At 42.2% G+C, this 17,548-nt stretch overlaps 1 protein-coding gene across 6 annotated transcripts in view; it reads left to right on the top strand.

Moving 5' to 3' along the window:
* The window catches only part of PRPF40A (pre-mRNA processing factor 40 homolog A), a 43,376-nt gene that overhangs the window by 9,310 nt on the left and 16,518 nt on the right, over positions 1–17,548 (top strand). For 5 of the 6 annotated variants that reach the window (XM_038750819.1, XM_038750821.1, XM_038750823.1 and 2 more), the window contains exons 2-5: positions 3,471–3,605; positions 12,412–12,492; positions 15,851–15,961; positions 17,333–17,453. In XM_038750819.1, the coding sequence (XP_038606747.1) occupies positions 3,471–3,605; positions 12,412–12,492; positions 15,851–15,961; positions 17,333–17,453 (448 nt within the window). Of the gene's footprint in view, positions 1–3,470; positions 3,606–4,935; positions 4,965–12,411; positions 12,493–15,850; positions 15,962–17,332; positions 17,454–17,548 lie in introns of those variants that run through there. The other variant, XM_038750820.1, reaches the window with a different exon arrangement.

The raw sequence follows: 17,548 nt of genomic DNA, 5'->3' as shown, positions 1-17,548 counted from the left end.
CTCCCCCGTCTAGACTGTGAGCCCGCTGTCGGGTAGGGACCGTCTCTAGATGTTGCCGGCTTGGACTTCCCAAGCGCCTAGTACAGTGCTCTGCACACAGTAAGCGCTCAATAAATACGATTGAATGAATGACCAAATCACCTCATCCTGGTGGCGGCGGTGGTGGCGTTTACTAATAATAATGGTGGCATTTATCAAACACTTACTAGGTGCCAAGCGCTGGGGAGATGACCAGGTGATCAGGTCTTCCCCCCGGGGGCCCACAGTCCCCATTTTCCAGAGGAGGGAACTGAGGCCCACACAATAATAGTAATAATAATAATAATAATGGTATTAGGCGCTTAATAGGTGCCAAGGACTGTTCGAAGCGCTGGGAAGGTGCCTGGGTGATCAGGTAGGCCCCCGGGGGACGTTGCCAACTTGTACTTCCCAAACGCTTAGTACAGTGCTCTGCACACAGTAAGCGCTCAATAAATATGACTGATGATGACCAAATCACCTCAACCTGGTGGCGGTGGCATTTGCTAATAATAGTGGTGGCATTTATCAAGCGCTTACTAGGTGCCAAGCACTGTGCTAAGCACCGGGGAGGTGATCGGGTCGTCCCCCGGGGGGCTCACAGTCCCCATTTTCCAGAGGAGGGAACTGAGGACCACACAATAATAGTGGGATTAGGCGCTTACTATGTGCCGAGCACTGTTCTAAGCACTAGGGAGGTTACAGGGTGATCAGGTCATCTCCCCGGGGGCTCACAGTCCCCATTTTTCAGAGGAGGGAACTGAGGCCCTAACAATAATAGTAATAATAATAATGGTATTTGTTAGGCGCTTACTATGTGCCAAGCACTGTTCTAAGCACTGCAGAGGTGACCAGGTGATCAGGTCGTCCCCCGGGGGGCTCGCAGTCCCCATTTTCCACAGGAGGGAACTGAGGCCCAAGCAGTAGTAGTAATGATAATGGTATTTGTTAGGCACTTACTATGTGCCAAGCGCTGGGGAAGTTGCAGGGTGATCAGGTTGTCCCCCGGGGGGCTCACAGTCCCCATTTTCCAGATGAGGGAACTGAGGCCCAAAGAAGTGACTTGCCCAAAGTCACCCAACCTTGACCTCCGACTCCCAATCCCGGGCTCTCTCCACTGAGCCACGGTGCTTCTCGGTGTGCCCAGCACTGTGCTAAGCACTGGGGCGGGGGATACAAGGGAATCGGGTTGTCCCACGTGGGGCCCGCAGGCTTCAGCCCCATTTGATACTTGAGGGAAATGAGGCCCAGACAATAATAGCGGTGGGGTTTGTTAAGCGCTTATGATGTGCTGAGCACTGTGCTAAGTGCTGGGGGGGTACAAGGTGATAGCTAACGGTGATAGGGTGTTAGCCCTTCCTATGTGCCAAGCACTGTTTTAAGCACTGAGGGAGATGCAAGGTAATCAAGTTGGACACTGTCCCTTTCCCACATGGGGTGCACCGTCTCCCCATTTTACAGATGAGGTCACTGAGGCACAGAGAAGAATAATACTGGTATTTGTTAAGCGCTTAGTATGTGCCAAGCACTGTTCTAATCTCTGGTGTAGATATGAGGTAATCAAGTCGGACACAGTCCTTGTCCAACATTCATTCATTCAGTTGTATTTATTGAGCACCTACTGTGTGTAGAGCACTGTACTAAGGGCTTGGAAAGTACAATACAGCAGTAAAGAGAGACAGTCCTTGCCCACAGCAGGCTTACAGTTTGGTCGCCCGCTGCCCCGCCGCCTGCAAAGGCTACCTTTTCCAGAGAAGATTTCTCGTTTATTGAGCGCTTTACTGTCAGTCAGTGGTATTTATTGAACACTTACTGTGTGCAGAGCACTGTGCTAAGTGCTTGGGAGAGTACTAATACAACAGAATTAGTAGACACGTTCCATGCCCCTAATGAGGTCTGTGTAGAGCACTGTTTAATTGTCTTTATTAAGCACTTACTGTGTGCGGTGCACTGTACTAGTGAAGCAGCGTGGCTCAGTGGAAAGAACACGGGCTTTGGAGTCAGAGGTCATGGGTTCAAATCCCGGCTCCACCACTTGTCAGCTGTGTGACTATGGGCAAGTCACTTAACTTCTCTGGGCCTCAGTTCCTTCATCTGTAAAAATGGGGATTAAGACTGTGAGCACCCTGTGGGACAACTTGATCACCTTGTAATCTCCCCAGTGCTTAGAACAGTGCTTTGCACATGGTAAGCGCTGAATAAATGCCATCATTATTATTATTACTAATCACTTGGAAAGTACAATACAGCAGTAAAGAGAGACAATCCTTGACCACAACGGGTTTACAGTTTGGTTGCCCATCGCCCCCCCCCACCTGCAAAGGCTACCTTTTCCGGAGAAGATTTCTCATTTATTGAGCGCTTTACTGTGAGTCAGTGGTATTTATTGAGCACTTACTGTGTGCAGAGCACTGTGCTAAGTGCTTGAGTACTAATACACCAGAATTAGTAGACACGTTCCCTGCCCTTAATGAGGTATATGTGGAGCGCTGATCTATTGTCTTTATTAAGCGCTTACTGTGTGCAAAGTACTGTACTAAGTGCTTGGGAGAAGTAAGGTATGACAAAATTAGCAGACACGTTCCATGCCCATTATGTTTTGAAAGGTACATAGGGGCTGGTGTTTTGTTTTGTTTTACTTTCTTAAGTAGGTCTCGGTTTTCTGTGCAAGCGATAGTTCTCTCCCGGCTCTTGGGTGTCTGTTTACTGTCTTGAGGGGGGTAAAGGGCTACCTATTTTTCAGCCTAGCTTGTAGGTGTGGGTAATGTCAGGGGACAGGTGCCCACTTTATTAAGTAGCGTGGCCTAGTGGAAAGAACTGAGGAGTCAGGGGACCTGGGTTCTAATCCCAGATCTGCCATTTGACTGCCGTGTGACCTTGGGTAAGTCACTTCACTTCTCTAGGCCTCAGTTTCCTCGTCTGTCAAAAGGGGATTTCAGTACCCCCTTCTCCCTCCGACTTAGCCCAGTGAGGGACAAGTACCGTGTCTGACATGATCAACTTGTATCTATCCCAGCGCCAAGTACAGTGCTTGGCACACGGTATGCACTTCAAATACCACAATTGTCATTACCTTTATTACCAAATGGGGCCGAGCCTGGCTGAAGATCAGCGTCTTTCCCTTCTCCCACTTCCTCCTTGGGAGTGACACAAGTGGGTTCCTCTCCCTTAATTGTCATTCACAATTGTTTATTCTACACTTTACTTTTCCAGTCTTATTTTTAGCGACCTACTCTTTCCTGGAGTTTGGCCGGTCACAAGTGTGAATGGTGTAAGCATCACTCGTACTTGTGTGAGCGCATATAATTCCGTTAGTAAATGGAATGAGAGGAACACACTCTCAGGGTTACTGTAGTAATAAGCCAGATATTGTGCCACTAGAGAGCCTTCCTTGGTTTTTTTTTGAACTTAATATATTCAGTTAATGTTTTCTTTTGAACATTACTTTTCAGATGGGGCATCCAGGCATGCACTATCCTCCCATGGGAATTCACCCAATGGGCCAGAGACCACCAAATATGCCACCTGTTCCACACGGGATGATGCCGCAAATGATGTCCTCAATGGGTGGACATGCGATGGGACAAGTAAGACAACTTTTTATCCTTGTTCTTCTTGGCATCACTCTGGAAACAATTTATTTCAAAGACTGTTCAAATGCTGCAGGAAACGGATTGAGGACTTAGGGTTTTTTTTTTGTTAAAATAAATTGTAAATTAAATGTTGGCTTACAAACATATCTCATTTTATGATTTGGACACGCTAATAACTTGAATTCATTCATTCCAGTTTAAAGAACACCTAAAGTTTACTTTGACAGCAATAGGTACATTTGAGGTGTGTGCTTGTACGTGTGTGTGTTCTGTTAAGAAATAGTATGCAACTAGTCATGCGTTTGGTGTAATAATGGTTTTGTCTTCTAGCATGTTGATGTCATCTCAGAGCTAGAAATCTATTCTATTCACATTATATTATGTGGATTTCCCAAGTCAACAATTAATGGTTTGCTTTGAAATTTAAGCAGGTGTTATGTAGAATCCCTTAGATGTTTCCCTACGTTTTTCTTTCTTCAACCCAGGTTTTCCATAAGAAAGTGACAAGTATGTAATTCACTGTTCATGTTTCTTCTATCCAGGCTAATTGAAATTGTATTATTTAGAATATAAATTGTTGCGCTTTCCTCCACTCCAGCTTAAGAGCTGTTAGTCCCTTCCATCTTTAGCGTAGGATCTCCGTTGAAAATTGTGAATTCGATTGCTAATGCTGCTCAGTGACTTTTGTTAGAGTTCAGGGCCTAGAATATTCAGTAGGAAAGGTAACCCAATTTAGTCAGCATGAATGACATGTACTTGGTTGCCCACAGGGTGCTAGCTGCTGTATAGAATACCCTTAAAGTTGCTGGGTTACTGTGGATATTGAAGCTGTCCAGATTTCAAGGAATGAGCTTGGTTCTCTTTCGTTTGAGTCTGCTAAAGCTCCGATTTAAAGTGGATTTTGGACCGTCCAGAGAGTGAGCAGAGGAAGAGGTCATCTTTTCTGGAATCCCAAGGATAGGAGAGTAGTGCATCTATGTGGAGTAGTTTTCCCACGTGCCTCCCTTAACAATGCCAAAAGAATAATTGGAATGGCAGGCTTCCCTCAGAGGCAGTTGACTTGAAAGATCGAATCCCTGCGCCTACATCATGTCATTCCCTTAGCGGTGGAGGAGAGGTCCTCTGATGTCTCTCCCGTTCTTTGCAGCAACTAAGCAGCAGGGAGCTCTTGCTTTCTTTGTAGAGCTGCTCAAACTAAATATTGGGCTTTTAAAAATATATATTTATTCTTTAAATGCTCTGGTTCTTATTTAAAATTAGTTTCTTTCCACAGAAAGATAAAATAAAACAATTTGCTACTGCCAGCTGCTTCTCTCTTTTCTGGGGCCTTCTGTTTCCATTGGGCCAGTCAAGGTAAGTTTTGCAAGGGATTGACCTGCTTACCCTTGCTATCTGATGCCACGGCACTATTTTCCCCCCCCCCCCCCCTCCAAACCGAGCCACCAGCTAGTCATTTTGTATGCAAATATTTTTATCTTTTTTAAAGTACTTTGAAAGTAACCCTCTCAGTGATTGATATAACCTCTGGGATGCTGGTCGTGATTTGCCTCGAGGCCCTTAATCTGTGCTGGTGCTGCAGTAACCATTTTCCATTTAAGATTACTTCCCACCAGAGAGCATTTCCATTCAGACCCTCGAGTTGTGCTTTGTGATTTCTTCCTATGTTGTCTTTAGTGCAAGGTGGATGGCAAGTCATTTGGCCCCACGATTTTGGGGGTCTTTGTCTCGCCCCTTGGCTCTTGTAAATACCACAGGCAACACCCTGGAGCGCTTCACTTCCCAAACCAACTGAAAAGTCATGCTTCACAGCCCTCCCAGGTTCTCCATCAGTGACCATAAGTGTACTGTTCTTGAGCCTCAGACACGGCTGGTTACGGCTGGTTTTTCATCCCCTTGAATTTCTTTTCTACCCGCCTTTTGGTAGAGATGCTAATGAGTAGTGAACTATCCAGGAAACTAGAGGTCAGAGGAAGGACAGACCTGGATAATCCACAATCAGGAAATTGGTGACATTTCAACTCAAAGCAGATGGCATTCTGTTGTCTGAAATGTTTCTGCAGAACCTGAAGTTTGGGAACTTTTTGTGTTTGTATCGGTTAATGCCCACACTCACTGTGCTAGAACTGATTAAAGTATGTGGGAGGTTGGCAGTGATACTTGATGTTTAATTAATTTTTTAATAGTTATAGGCTTTTGTGTTGGGGATGAGTTCGCCCTATTTTATGTTCCAAAGAGGTTTTCTACTCCTACTCTGCCAAGAAGTGTGGAAGAACTTAGCTTGAGCAGTGATCCATGAACCCCCACCCCTTTTTTTTCTTTCTAATTATGTTTCCCTTCAGCTAGGTTCTGTGACGTGGGAGTCCAAGTTAGTCCTCTGTGAATCTGCATGGGGCAGCTACTTGGGGATTGGAAGGCCATTTGAAAAGCCAAACTTGAGAGCATCAGAGTGAGACCTGGAACACACCTAGAGCACTGTTGTTATAAATGTGATTTTATTTATCCTCTTGTTTCCACTATGCAGATTGAACACAAGTTAATGATACGAATAGGACAGAGTGGACCTGTTTTGAGCTCAGACTCCACAATACAGGACGACAGATGCTCCCTGCCCACAAGGAGCTTGTAGTCTAGAAGGTGGAGAAAAATTAAAATAAACTATAGTTCTGTACATAAATGCTGTGAGGTTGAGGGTGGGATGAATATCAGGTGCTTAAAGGGCATAGACCCAAGTATGTAGGTGACTCGGGAGCAGGAGTACAGCGAAGGGCTTAGTGGAGTAAGACCTTGGAGATGTGATTTTAATAAGGCCTTGAAGGCGGGGAGAGTAGTGGTTTGTTCTGTATGAAAGCGGAGGGAGTTGAGCAGGGGAGGCCGTAAAGCCCTTGCTAAGGAGTTGCTGTTGGATGTGGGAGAGGATGGGCAACCAAAGGGGAAAAAAAAAGGCTTATTTTAAGGAGAAAAATTTAAGTTGAATAAGAAACTAACTGGACGAAAGAGACCTTGATGAAAAAATTGTGGAGTGGAAAGGTGCAGTTCATTCATTGTCGTATTTATTGAGTTCTTACTGGGTGCAAAGTACTGTTCTAAGCTCTTGGGAGAGTACAATACAACAACAGACACAGTCCTTGCCCACAATGAGCTCACAGTCTAGAGGGGGAGACAGACATATAAAAAAGTAAAAAGCAGATACATACAGATGTGCTCTGGGGTTGGAAGGGAGGATGAATGTAGGGAGTAAGTCAGGGCGACGCAAAAGGGAAGTGGGAGAAAAAGAGAGGAGGGGAAGAGTTCTTGGAGGAGATGGGCCTTCAGTAAGGTTTTGAAGTCGGGGAGAGCAGTTAACTGTCTGATATGAGACGGGAGGACTTTCCAGGCCAAAGGTAGGATGTGGGAAAGAGGTCGGCAGCAAGATAGACGAGATCAAGGGACGGCGAGAAGGTTAGCATTAGAGAAATGAAGTATGTGGGCTGGGTTGTAGTAGGAGAATAGCGAGGTGAGGTAGGAGGGGGCAAGGGGATTGACTGCTTCAAAGCCAGTGGTGAGGAGTTTTTGGGTGATGGAGTCTTAGAAATCTGGCCAACCCGTCTGACCCAGTTCCATTCCATCGAAACCCGATCAACTCACTCCCAGATCCCCTGCCTGAGCAAGTCAGCCGTATGTGCTCAGAATAAATACGATTGAATGAATGAATGAATCTAGAGACGGGCCCTACCCAACAGCGGGCTCACAGTCTTTGAGCGCTTACTGTGTGCAGAGCACTGTGCCGAGCGCTTGGGTAAGCCGAGTTGGCAACAGAGAGACGCTCCCTACCCAACAGCGGGCTCACAGTCTAGAAGGGGGAGAGAGACAACAAAACAAAGCGTATTAACAAAATAAAATAAATAGAATAAGTGTGTACAAGAGCACCGTTCAAAGCGCTTGGGGGTGCCCAGGTAATAATAATAATAATGAGCCCCCTCCTTTGTCTCCCCCTCCTCCCCCTGCATTACCTCCTTCCCCTCCCCATAGCACATGTATATATGTTTGTACAGATTTATTACTCCATTTATTTTACTTGTACATATTTAGTCTATTTTATTTTGTTAGTATGTTTTGTTGTCTGTCTCCCCCTTCTAGACTGTGAGCCCCCTGTTGGGTAGGGACCGTCTCTAGATGTTGCCGACTTGTACTTCCCAAGCACTTAGTACAGTGCTCTGCACACAGTAAGCACTCAATAAATACGATTGAATGAATGAGTGAATCAGTTTATTCATCCCCAAAAAGAACAGTCTCAGATAAAACAGAATATCCTCATTTTGATTTCTGAACCAAAAATCGGTATGAATAGAACTTTTCTCCATGGGTGACCTTCTCACGGCTTTATGAATAAATCTTGATTTGGACGCCGCTGAGACGCTTGAGTGGCCTAGTTTTAGGGGGCACCAGTTGCTTCCAGAAAAAAGGTGTGCTGTGGAATCTCGCAGGTCCATGAAGGATGATTGTTCAAGGATGGCGTCCATCTGTTCCAAAACTTCATTGAACACGAAGACTGGTCTTTCTGCAGTAGGAGGGATTTAGAGTCGACAAATTCTTGGCGGGATTGGTGATACTTGGGAGAAGTTGGGGTTTTAGACTAGGCTAGTTACCTTATCAGAACGGTTCTAACTACATTTCTGGTGACAGGAGCCTGAAACTGATGGTTGATGATTTCTCAAGATCTTCATTTTATGATTTTAGATGGACACAGTAACTACAGTTAAGCTCCAAGGAATTTCTGTGAATCCCACGGGTTTACCTTCCTTACTCCAACCACTTTCCAAGTTTGTTGGCCTGTATTCTTGCCTTGGAAAAGCCTTTTGTTTTGATCATTTTCCCCTGGTTTTGATGTGCTACCCCCTCATCCCCCACCCCATCAAGGGAAGGTATCTTGCTCCCCGGTATATTCTAAGTTTCCCGGTCTAGTAAGTGAAGACTAAAAGTGCAGCCTTCTTGGTTGAGTAGCCACTGGGACTATGGGAATGTTTTCTGCTGATGTCAGGGTTGGAGATGTGCAAAATACTCGATTACTGTCTCCAGCCCGATTTGCCAGTGTATTTGTATTTGGTTGTAAATTTTAACGCAACTGGAAAAAAATCCTTTTTGGACTGTTGGTAGCCAAACTTACACATGCCAGCTTAGTTCTTTACGGATAAGATTTCTTTTTTCTCCTTTTTTAGAAAATAAAACAAAGTGGTTTTAATAGTATTTAAGCACTTTGTATGTGTCAAACACTGTTCTAAGCCCTGGGGCTTAAGCCCAAGTCAGTCAGTCAAGTTGAACACTCTCCCTGTCATTCTTTCAATCTTATTTATTGAGCGCTTACTGTGTGCAGAGCACTGTACTAAACCCTTGGAGAGTACAATTTGGCAGCAGATAGAGACAGTCCCTACCCAACAATGGGCCCCGCAAGGGGCTCACTGTATAACTAGGAGGGAGGATTTAATCCCCATTTTACAGCTGAGGAAACCGAGGCACAGAGAAGTTAAGCAACTTGCCCAAGGTCACACAGCAAACAGTATCGATTCCAATCATATTCTGAAAATACCAAATTCTTAATCAGTATTTATAAAGTCACGTACAAAAGAACTTGTGACCAGTGCTTGTTTTTTCAGGTCAATTGGCTGAAAGCATCATCATTTTCATTAAAAACATCATGGGATTGTACGGCTTGGGGGTGTTGTTTCTCAGATTTTGCACTTGAAAGAAACAAAAGGAAGGTACCTAAAAGCCGTGAACTTGCTCAGGCTTTGGGGGCTCCTTGGCCTCCTAGTTTAAAGAAATTTTCACCGAAATTAGTTTTGGCTCTTTTTTCTACAAATGGTATCTGAACAAAAATAGGACTATGATTCTTTTAATGTGAAAAATAGATTTCCCAAGGAAAAAATAGCACTTAATATCTCAGGAATATGATAACATTATGAAATAGGGCAAAATTTACCAAATTAATACCCAGTTTCGTGACAGTATAGGTTGTATCTCTTTGGAGAGGGTCTGTTTTTTGTTGTTGTTTTTAATTCCTTTAGAACGTTTGGGGCATCACTTAGCCCAGTCCTGACATTTGGCCCCAGCCCAAAGTTAACAGGGATTTCCCCTTGCAGGCAAGACCATATAAAGCTTTTAGAGCTTTATATTTCTAGTCCTGTTTCTGTGAAATTGCAGATCTGCTATCTATTCAGTGAGCAGAGACTGTTTCCCATCACTGTGCCACTGTCTTGGGGACTTCAGGTCAGGCCCAAGAAGCTTGGGCAGGCTGGTGGTAGGTCAACGTGGTTTCTTTTCTTGTTTTTTTTGTTGGGGGCAGGTTGGGATTGTTTTGTTTTGTTTTGTTTTTTAGAGGGAGGAAGAGGAGAGCAGTCTCTCCCCAATGATAACCTGTCTCTACCTGCTCAACCTAATGCTTTTGAGCAGTAGTGTTCTGAGTAGCAAGTATGAACATTAAAACCATGTAGCTGAAGAACGTGTGGATGAGATGTTTATAGCCAGTAAGACATGACGATTCTCTGAAATTTTTCCAACCTACCTTTACATTTCCCTTCCTAGGAATGGTGTAAATTTTTTCCGGAATTTTATGTTCACTGGACTACTTTGGTGACTTTTTTTGTTAGTGTGTTTATTGAGTGTCAAACAGTAGGCACTAAATATTGACCACTCATTAGCTTTTGTTTTCTCATCGTCTATGATGAAAACTGTCAATCCAACAGCAAATATGATCCTTCTGAATTTTCTATATTAGCAAACTGGAATATTTTAGAAGCTAGTCTAGAATTATGAAACTTTTTTTAATTTTTTCAGATGTGTGATGAATACTAAAATTAATCAAATTTTACAGCTTTAGCCGTGAGTTCTGTAATTCAGCAGAAAATTTGGAATCTATGAGTAGGATACATTGTATCTTGAAAATTAGCATGTTTGAACAATTTTTAAAGGTAATGTAGTGATTTCTGCACAGAGTTAGGTTATTTAATAATAATCCAAGAATTTTAGTTGTTGCAGATACCGTGAAATTCTAACATTCATTTTTCCTAGGTCTTGATTTTTTTCAATAGGGCTATTAATTGACAATTAAAAATAGCCTTGTTAGAGAAAATATAAGCTAAGTATTGCATGTTGATATTGTGATTTATTAGTATTAAGCTAACAATGGCCACCTTCTGTTTTGTTAAAAAAAAAAAGATTGATGGTCAGCAACATGAAATATTCCTAACAGCTTTGGGATAAGTAAACTTTTTCAAAGACCGTTTCCCAGTTAAATATGTGCTTTTCCCAAATCTTGTTTGGAGATAATCCCTCCTCATAAACCCTCTGTATTTATGTGGTATATTCACTGCAAGATTGGAAAAAAAAATTCCTAGCATATATTCTGATCTTTGGACTCTACGGAGAATCTAAAATTATAAGTATGAGGGCTGTTTTTTAAAAGGGACTAGAGTGTTCAGTATGGGATCCATTGCGTCTGAATTCAGTGTCAGACCATTGCTATGTAGACAATTCATGAAATAAATATGTTTTTTGTGTGTGGATGGCCTTGCAATATATTGTTTCAGGTCCTGTTTTTAATGGGTAACGATTCCTTTTGATCTCTGCTTTGAACTCTTACGAATTCTGTGAACTGAATGTGTATTTAACATGCTAAAAGCTTTGAAGCTCCTTTTGATTGTCTTTAGAGGGGCTTCTTTTAGGGTAAAAGCAGAGAGCAGACTCTCTAGGGAATTTATTTTTGCATGCATTTGTTCTTCTGTTTATTTTTCAAATATTCAAGTTGTTGACACCTCCTGAATTAGACAGTGTTTTAAGTAAATTTAAAAAAAAACCCAGAATATGTTTGACAGGTTAACAAAACAATATTGACCTCAACTCACCCAGTCATAAATTGGATAGTAGGTTTACTTTTCCTTTGAAAATTTCCATTTTTCAATTTGGGTTTCATATTTTTAGTAGTTTGGTGAATTTACAAATTCAGATTGCATGCATCCTCTACACCTCTGGTCAGTCACACAGGTCCTGAATTCCTGGCTGAATGTGATCAAGGTTTGAAAAATTTATTCTTCTCTTTCCCCTTTTGATACTAGGCTGAAGAAAGTTTGGTGAGAAAGTTTGGGGCACTGTCAATTTCATAATTTCAAAGTGCTAATGGGGAAGGGCAGAACTGATGCTAAAATGCCTGGTGAGACTGACATGGGACAATCAAGCAATCAGTGATTTTTTACTGAGTGCTTACTATATGCAGAGCATGGAATAAGCTCTTTGGAGAGTACACTACAACAGAGTTGGTAGACAAATTCCCTTCCCATGAGGAGCTTACGGTCTAGAAGAACAGAGACTAGAATCAGTCCTCTGCCCCTGAGTTAAAATGCCCCTCTGTACTGATAAAAAATATAAATCTTTGGCTTGTCCACATGTTGCCTCTTCAGTAGTTGTGTTTTTCTTTTCTGTCACTCTTATTGGTCATTTGTTCCCCCTTCCCCCCAACCTTAAAATCCTTAAGTGAATGCTTAGTCGCCACAATTCCACCTTTTCCTTTTCCTATTCCACCTACACCAATGCCATAGCAATACAGTTGGTATTGAACCAGACAAAAAAGAATAACCAAATTGTCATCTCCAGAGAGCATTTGAATAGGGATTTGATTAGAGGTATTTATGAAGGTAGTTGCTGCCACCATAATGCTTCATACAGATTTAGTTTTTCTTTTTATAGTATGTTAGTGTCCGTGTTAACATTTCCATTTTTTCATATTAAAATGACATTATCTTTTGATAACATTTCCACATTTTTATTGTAGATGTCCGGAATGATGTCTTCAGTCATGCCTGGAATGATGATGTCGCATATGTCCCAGACTTCTATGCAGTCAGCCTTACCGGTAATGTTTTGAAAGCAATTTTTGATCTCTGGATGTCTTTGTTTTTTAAGTCAGCTAATTTTGTTTCACCTGAATGATATTTTTGAGAACACATCGAGAGTAGTTGTACACATGAGCTCAGAAAGCAAAGATTGGTTGAACTCTTTTTTGATTCTTTTGAATGGGGGTTCTGCTGTCATTTTGTTAGTGAATTTAAAAATTCATGAGCGCACTGTTTACTTCCCACCCTGAACTGTCTGCTTCTCCAGCTTCATTGTCCCAGATTGCTTTCCAGCCAAGGCCCACCCACTGTCTCTTTTAGATGCCATCACTTTTTCCTCTACACATCCCCTTTTGTTTATGACAAAAACTGAGACACAGAGAAAGTGATCTGCCCAAGGTCACGTAGCAGACAAGAGATGGAGTCAGGATTAGAACCAGGTCCTCTTGATTTTCAGGCCCATGCTCTCTCCACTAGGCCACACTGCTCCCTATAGCAAGTAATATTTAGGCCTCATTGGATAGTTCCACAATATGAAAAATCTACCAGTCAGTGTTAGTTTTAATTGGTTCCCCAATGAAGAAATCTCAGGGGCCTTATGTTTCCCTCATTTATGCCATTGTTGCATCAGAGTGTTTATGCCACCACTGTTGGAGGATTTTGTCAGTTTTAAAATAAGATAGGAACTTCAACTAGATTGATGTAAAATTGTGACATAATTTAAATGTTCAATTTCAACTTGATTTTCAGTTCCTGTGGCTTTTTATTTTGGGGGGCATTTTGTCACCTGCCAGCGTCAGGAAAAAAAAACTGAAGCCAACTACTTATCCTGTATACCCAGCACTGTAGATGGATTCAGTTTCCTTCCGAATAATTAATTAGTAGACCCCCTTCAAGCAGAGCTCTCCTTCCATTTGAGGATGGGGCTACTCATAATGATAATAATAATAATAATAATAGTAATAATGATGGCATTTATTAAGCACTTATGTGCAAAGCACTGTTCTAAGCACTGGGGAGGTCACAGGGTGATCAGGTTGCCCAACGGGGGGCTCACAGTGTTAATCTTCCCCATTTTACAGATGAGGTAACTGCAGCCCAGAGAAGTTGTGACTTGCCCAAAGTCACACAGCTGACAATTGGCGGAGCCGGGATTTGAACCCATGACCTCTGACTCCAAAGCCCGTGCTCTTTCCACTGAGCCATGCTGCTTTTCATGAAACGATTGTGTCCATGGGTGGGAAATGTTACACTGAGAATCACTTGAATGCTGTGGCCATGAAATTTAGTAGCACACTTTTTTTGTCCCTTGGCACTTTGGGTGCATTACTCCAGTGGTAACTTTCATCAGTCTAGTTGCCAGTTTTCCTTTTGCAGTAGTGTTGGTGGTTCACAATGAGCTTTCCGTTCCATCTGTCCAGTCTCCCCGCTGCCCGGCGGCACTTACTGAGATAGGTGATAGAGAGCCTGGGTGCCTTTTGGAGATAGACCTAAGTATCTCTTAGAATTTAGCAGCAGAGGTCTTATGCCCCACTCCATACCCTAAGCCATCTCAATCAATCAATCGTATCTATTGAGTGCTTACTGTATACAGAGCCCTGTACTAAGCACTTGGGAGTGTAGACTATAATAGAGCTGGTAGAACGTTTCCTGCCCGCAAGGAGCTTACAGTCTGTAATACTCGAGTGTCTTAGTAAAGTTTGCAAGTCTTCCATTTTCATATGAAAACAGAAGGAAAAGCCTAAGCCAGAAACGAAACATGGAACAAAGAACAACAGCAACAACAAAAGGTTTTCTCTGTACAATTAGCAGGCCAGTCCTGAAAAATGACAGGAGTATCTGAGCAGGGCATATGTAGGTGAAGCAAGTTGTTTCAGGGCCCCTCTAGAAACAAGATAATTAGGTGAGCTAATCATTCTTGTGATTTCTTTCATGAGATAAGATTAGAAACTAGAAATGTAGTGCACAAATCTCTGTTCCTTTTCTGTGTCATTCTGTCCCTCAGCATTTCTCTTGCAAAGTATTCGGAGCTTCTGCTTACCTAGCCGCATCCTGAGAGGAAGCCCTCCAAGGAACCTAAAATCAATCAGTCGTATTTGAGTGCTTACTGTGTGCAGACCACTGTACTAAGTGCTTGAGACCTGGAATCACGGTGTTGAATCTGGACAGGTGTGGAAGGGGCCTTAGGCTTCACTTCTGCGCATGTGTGAGCCCTGCAGGCGTGGGCAGTGGAGTCTTAACTGGCACGTGGAGGCCCCTGAAGTGATAGGGGTGCAGAGCAAAGGGTACTGAGAAGCCCGGGCTCCGCTTGACCCACTACGTGAGTTCAGGCCTCTGAGGATCCACAGATTGACATAGCGTCAGGCAGGCACTCGTGCTAAAAAGCAAGAGGTGATAAGAAAGGTGAACCTTCCTGATTCATTTCCTTTCCGCCACCTAGTTAAAAAGTCCATTCATAACCTCACAAGCCCACCAGCTGCAGAGCTATTTTGGGGGGCAGGAAAACCTCTGAAATGAAACAGTCCCTTTCAAACAGCCGAGAGTTACCTAATGCTTTCAGCCCACGGTTGAGTTCTGGTGGGAATATTAAGACTTCACCGAGTGGGTTCTTGACAACAAACCGTGCGTTAAAGAATGGCGTATCAGGTTGATGCACCTTGTCTATTGCTGTACACGTGACTGTTGCTGTTTGACATATCGTGGTCCTAGATAAATGCATTTACACAAATATAAGCAGTTGCATACTGGGTTACACCAGTGAAGCACTCATGCCCAATATTCGGTTCAGGTATTGGATATTAAAAATAAATAAACAAGAGGACCAGTGTGGTGGTTACCTGTAACAGCCATCCTTATTTTATTTTGTTAGTATGTTTGGTTTTGTTCTCTGTCTCCCCCTTTTAGACTGTGAGCCCACTGTTGGGTAGGGACTGTCTCTATATGTTGCCAATTTGTACTTCCCAAGCGCTTAGTACAGTGCTCTGCACACAGTAAGCGCTCAATAAATACGATTGATTGCTTGATCCTTAGATCTCTGTATTCTCATAACCTTGCATGGAATGTATCCAGCCCCGCTCTCACAAAACACCTGCTCCAACCTTAGAATGAAAAGCAGGCTTGCTGTCTCTGGTAGTTTCTGGCCTTATAGACGAACTGTGTATAAATCAGTGAGATAATTAAAACCTTCAGTTAGTTTTAGAAGACTTGTTTTCGTAAATTTCGACTTCCGAATGGTACTCGTTGCTTGAAATCTAAGTCCCGTTAATGAAAAGCATTTTGTTCATGCTTTAGCATTTTCCATTCTACTTGATGTTGACATTTTTGCCCGATATTCTTTACTGATTTTAAATTTCTTCATTTTGACTTTTTTTTTTAAAGAAATCAATGTGGACTGAGCATAAATCACCAGATGGAAGGACGTATTATTACAATACTGAAACAAAGCAGTCTACATGGGAGAAACCTGATGATCTTAAAACACCTGCTGAGGTAAATTTTGAAAATTTTTGTGAAAGTCATTCGTAACTGTATAGTATACTGTTTGCAACCTACTTGATTAGAACTTGTAGATTGAACTAAGATTTCTAAATGTTGCTTAATTAGGTGTTGACTAGTTGAGCAAATGTGTGACACGATGTGGTCTTAAATCTCCGAATTTCCTCCAAAGTGTTAGTTCATTGGTAGGTAGCTTACATAAAGGGTGCAGTTACTTGACCAAAGGGTAGAGGTATCTTTCAGGAAAAAAATCAGAATTCCAAGGAGGTAAAGGGGGGAAATCAGTGATATGTGACTGAATTTATTTAGAAAGCATATTTTAGTAGGCATGATGCCTTCATGTACCCAGCTTCTGTCCATATCTCCCATTTCACACCATTCCACTCTCATTTGTACAGTGCAGTTTGAAAATGACATTTCCGTTGTGCTAGGAAAAGTGAGAGGACATTTGCAGGCTCCTGGAAGTATTTTCATATTTGCCAGAAAATGGTTAGAGGCGTTTGTGACAGCACTATTAACAGAAGTTTCCAGGAATCTAGGTGTCCAAGAAGTTGACATGAGTCAACAGTGAAGCCTTATAATGCACACATGGTTCTGGTGTGTGAAGTGCATAGGACAGTGAGCTGAGAAATCTTTTCTGGCAATTAAAACAAGATACGTGCTTGTAAGAATCTGTGTTACTTGGCAAAGGCTTCAGTGGAGATATATTACCTCTTCTGACTTCTTTCAGTCCTTAGATTTTGTTGCTGCGTGATCTTTATTCTGCATACTAAATTTCATTTCAGTCTGGCTTCAAGTTCATCAGTACAACAATCCAAGTTACTTAGTTCTTCAGCCACAGTCCTTCCTTGTTCAGCCTTCAGTCATCGTCCCCCCACTTTCCCCAAATTCAGGAAATATTAGTCTCATATTTAATGGTAGTTTGAGACTTTGCTTTCAAGCTATTTTAAGGGATCACTCAATGGTCCGTTTGCTTTTACAGATGGCTTAGTCTTCCCAATCCTGTTTATGCTGAAACACATGACAGTGCAGTCACAACTGTACCAAAATGGGGCTTTTCGTTTTTGACATTCTTTAGTCCATGACTCTTTTACCGCTTCACTGATTATTAGCAAATCATGTGAAGTTAAAATCTGATTATCTGAACTAATTGGGATGGGCTAGTTCATATTGCTGAACTCCCATTTCCTTTGATGAGGAAAAGTTTTAAAAGTATACATTCTATCCAGTTCTGAAACTCACACATTTATAGCTTCGTCTTTAATTACATAGCTGGGTTAATATTTATTTTAATTGTATTTGGAGCTGTTGCTGATTATTTCTCTGTATTTTAAAAACTAACCAAATTCATTTTTTCCCCATCAGCAATTATTGTCTAAATGTCCCTGGAAGGAGTATAAGTCTGACTCTGGCAAGCCTTACTACTATAATTCTCAAACAAAAGAGTCACGTTGGGCAAAACCCAAGGAACTTGAAGATCTTGAAGGTAATTTAGGGAAAATTACTTCTCAGGAGCCTTGACAGATGTAAACCATTCATATTGAAGCAGTTAACCATCATGGCTAGGACTTTACAAAAATT

The sequence above is a fragment of the Tachyglossus aculeatus genome, chromosome 9 (genome assembly GCF_015852505.1).
Source record: "Tachyglossus aculeatus isolate mTacAcu1 chromosome 9, mTacAcu1.pri, whole genome shotgun sequence".
Lineage (NCBI taxonomy): Eukaryota > Metazoa > Chordata > Mammalia > Monotremata > Tachyglossidae > Tachyglossus > Tachyglossus aculeatus.
This window is presented reverse-complemented; position numbering and strand designations above follow the sequence as displayed.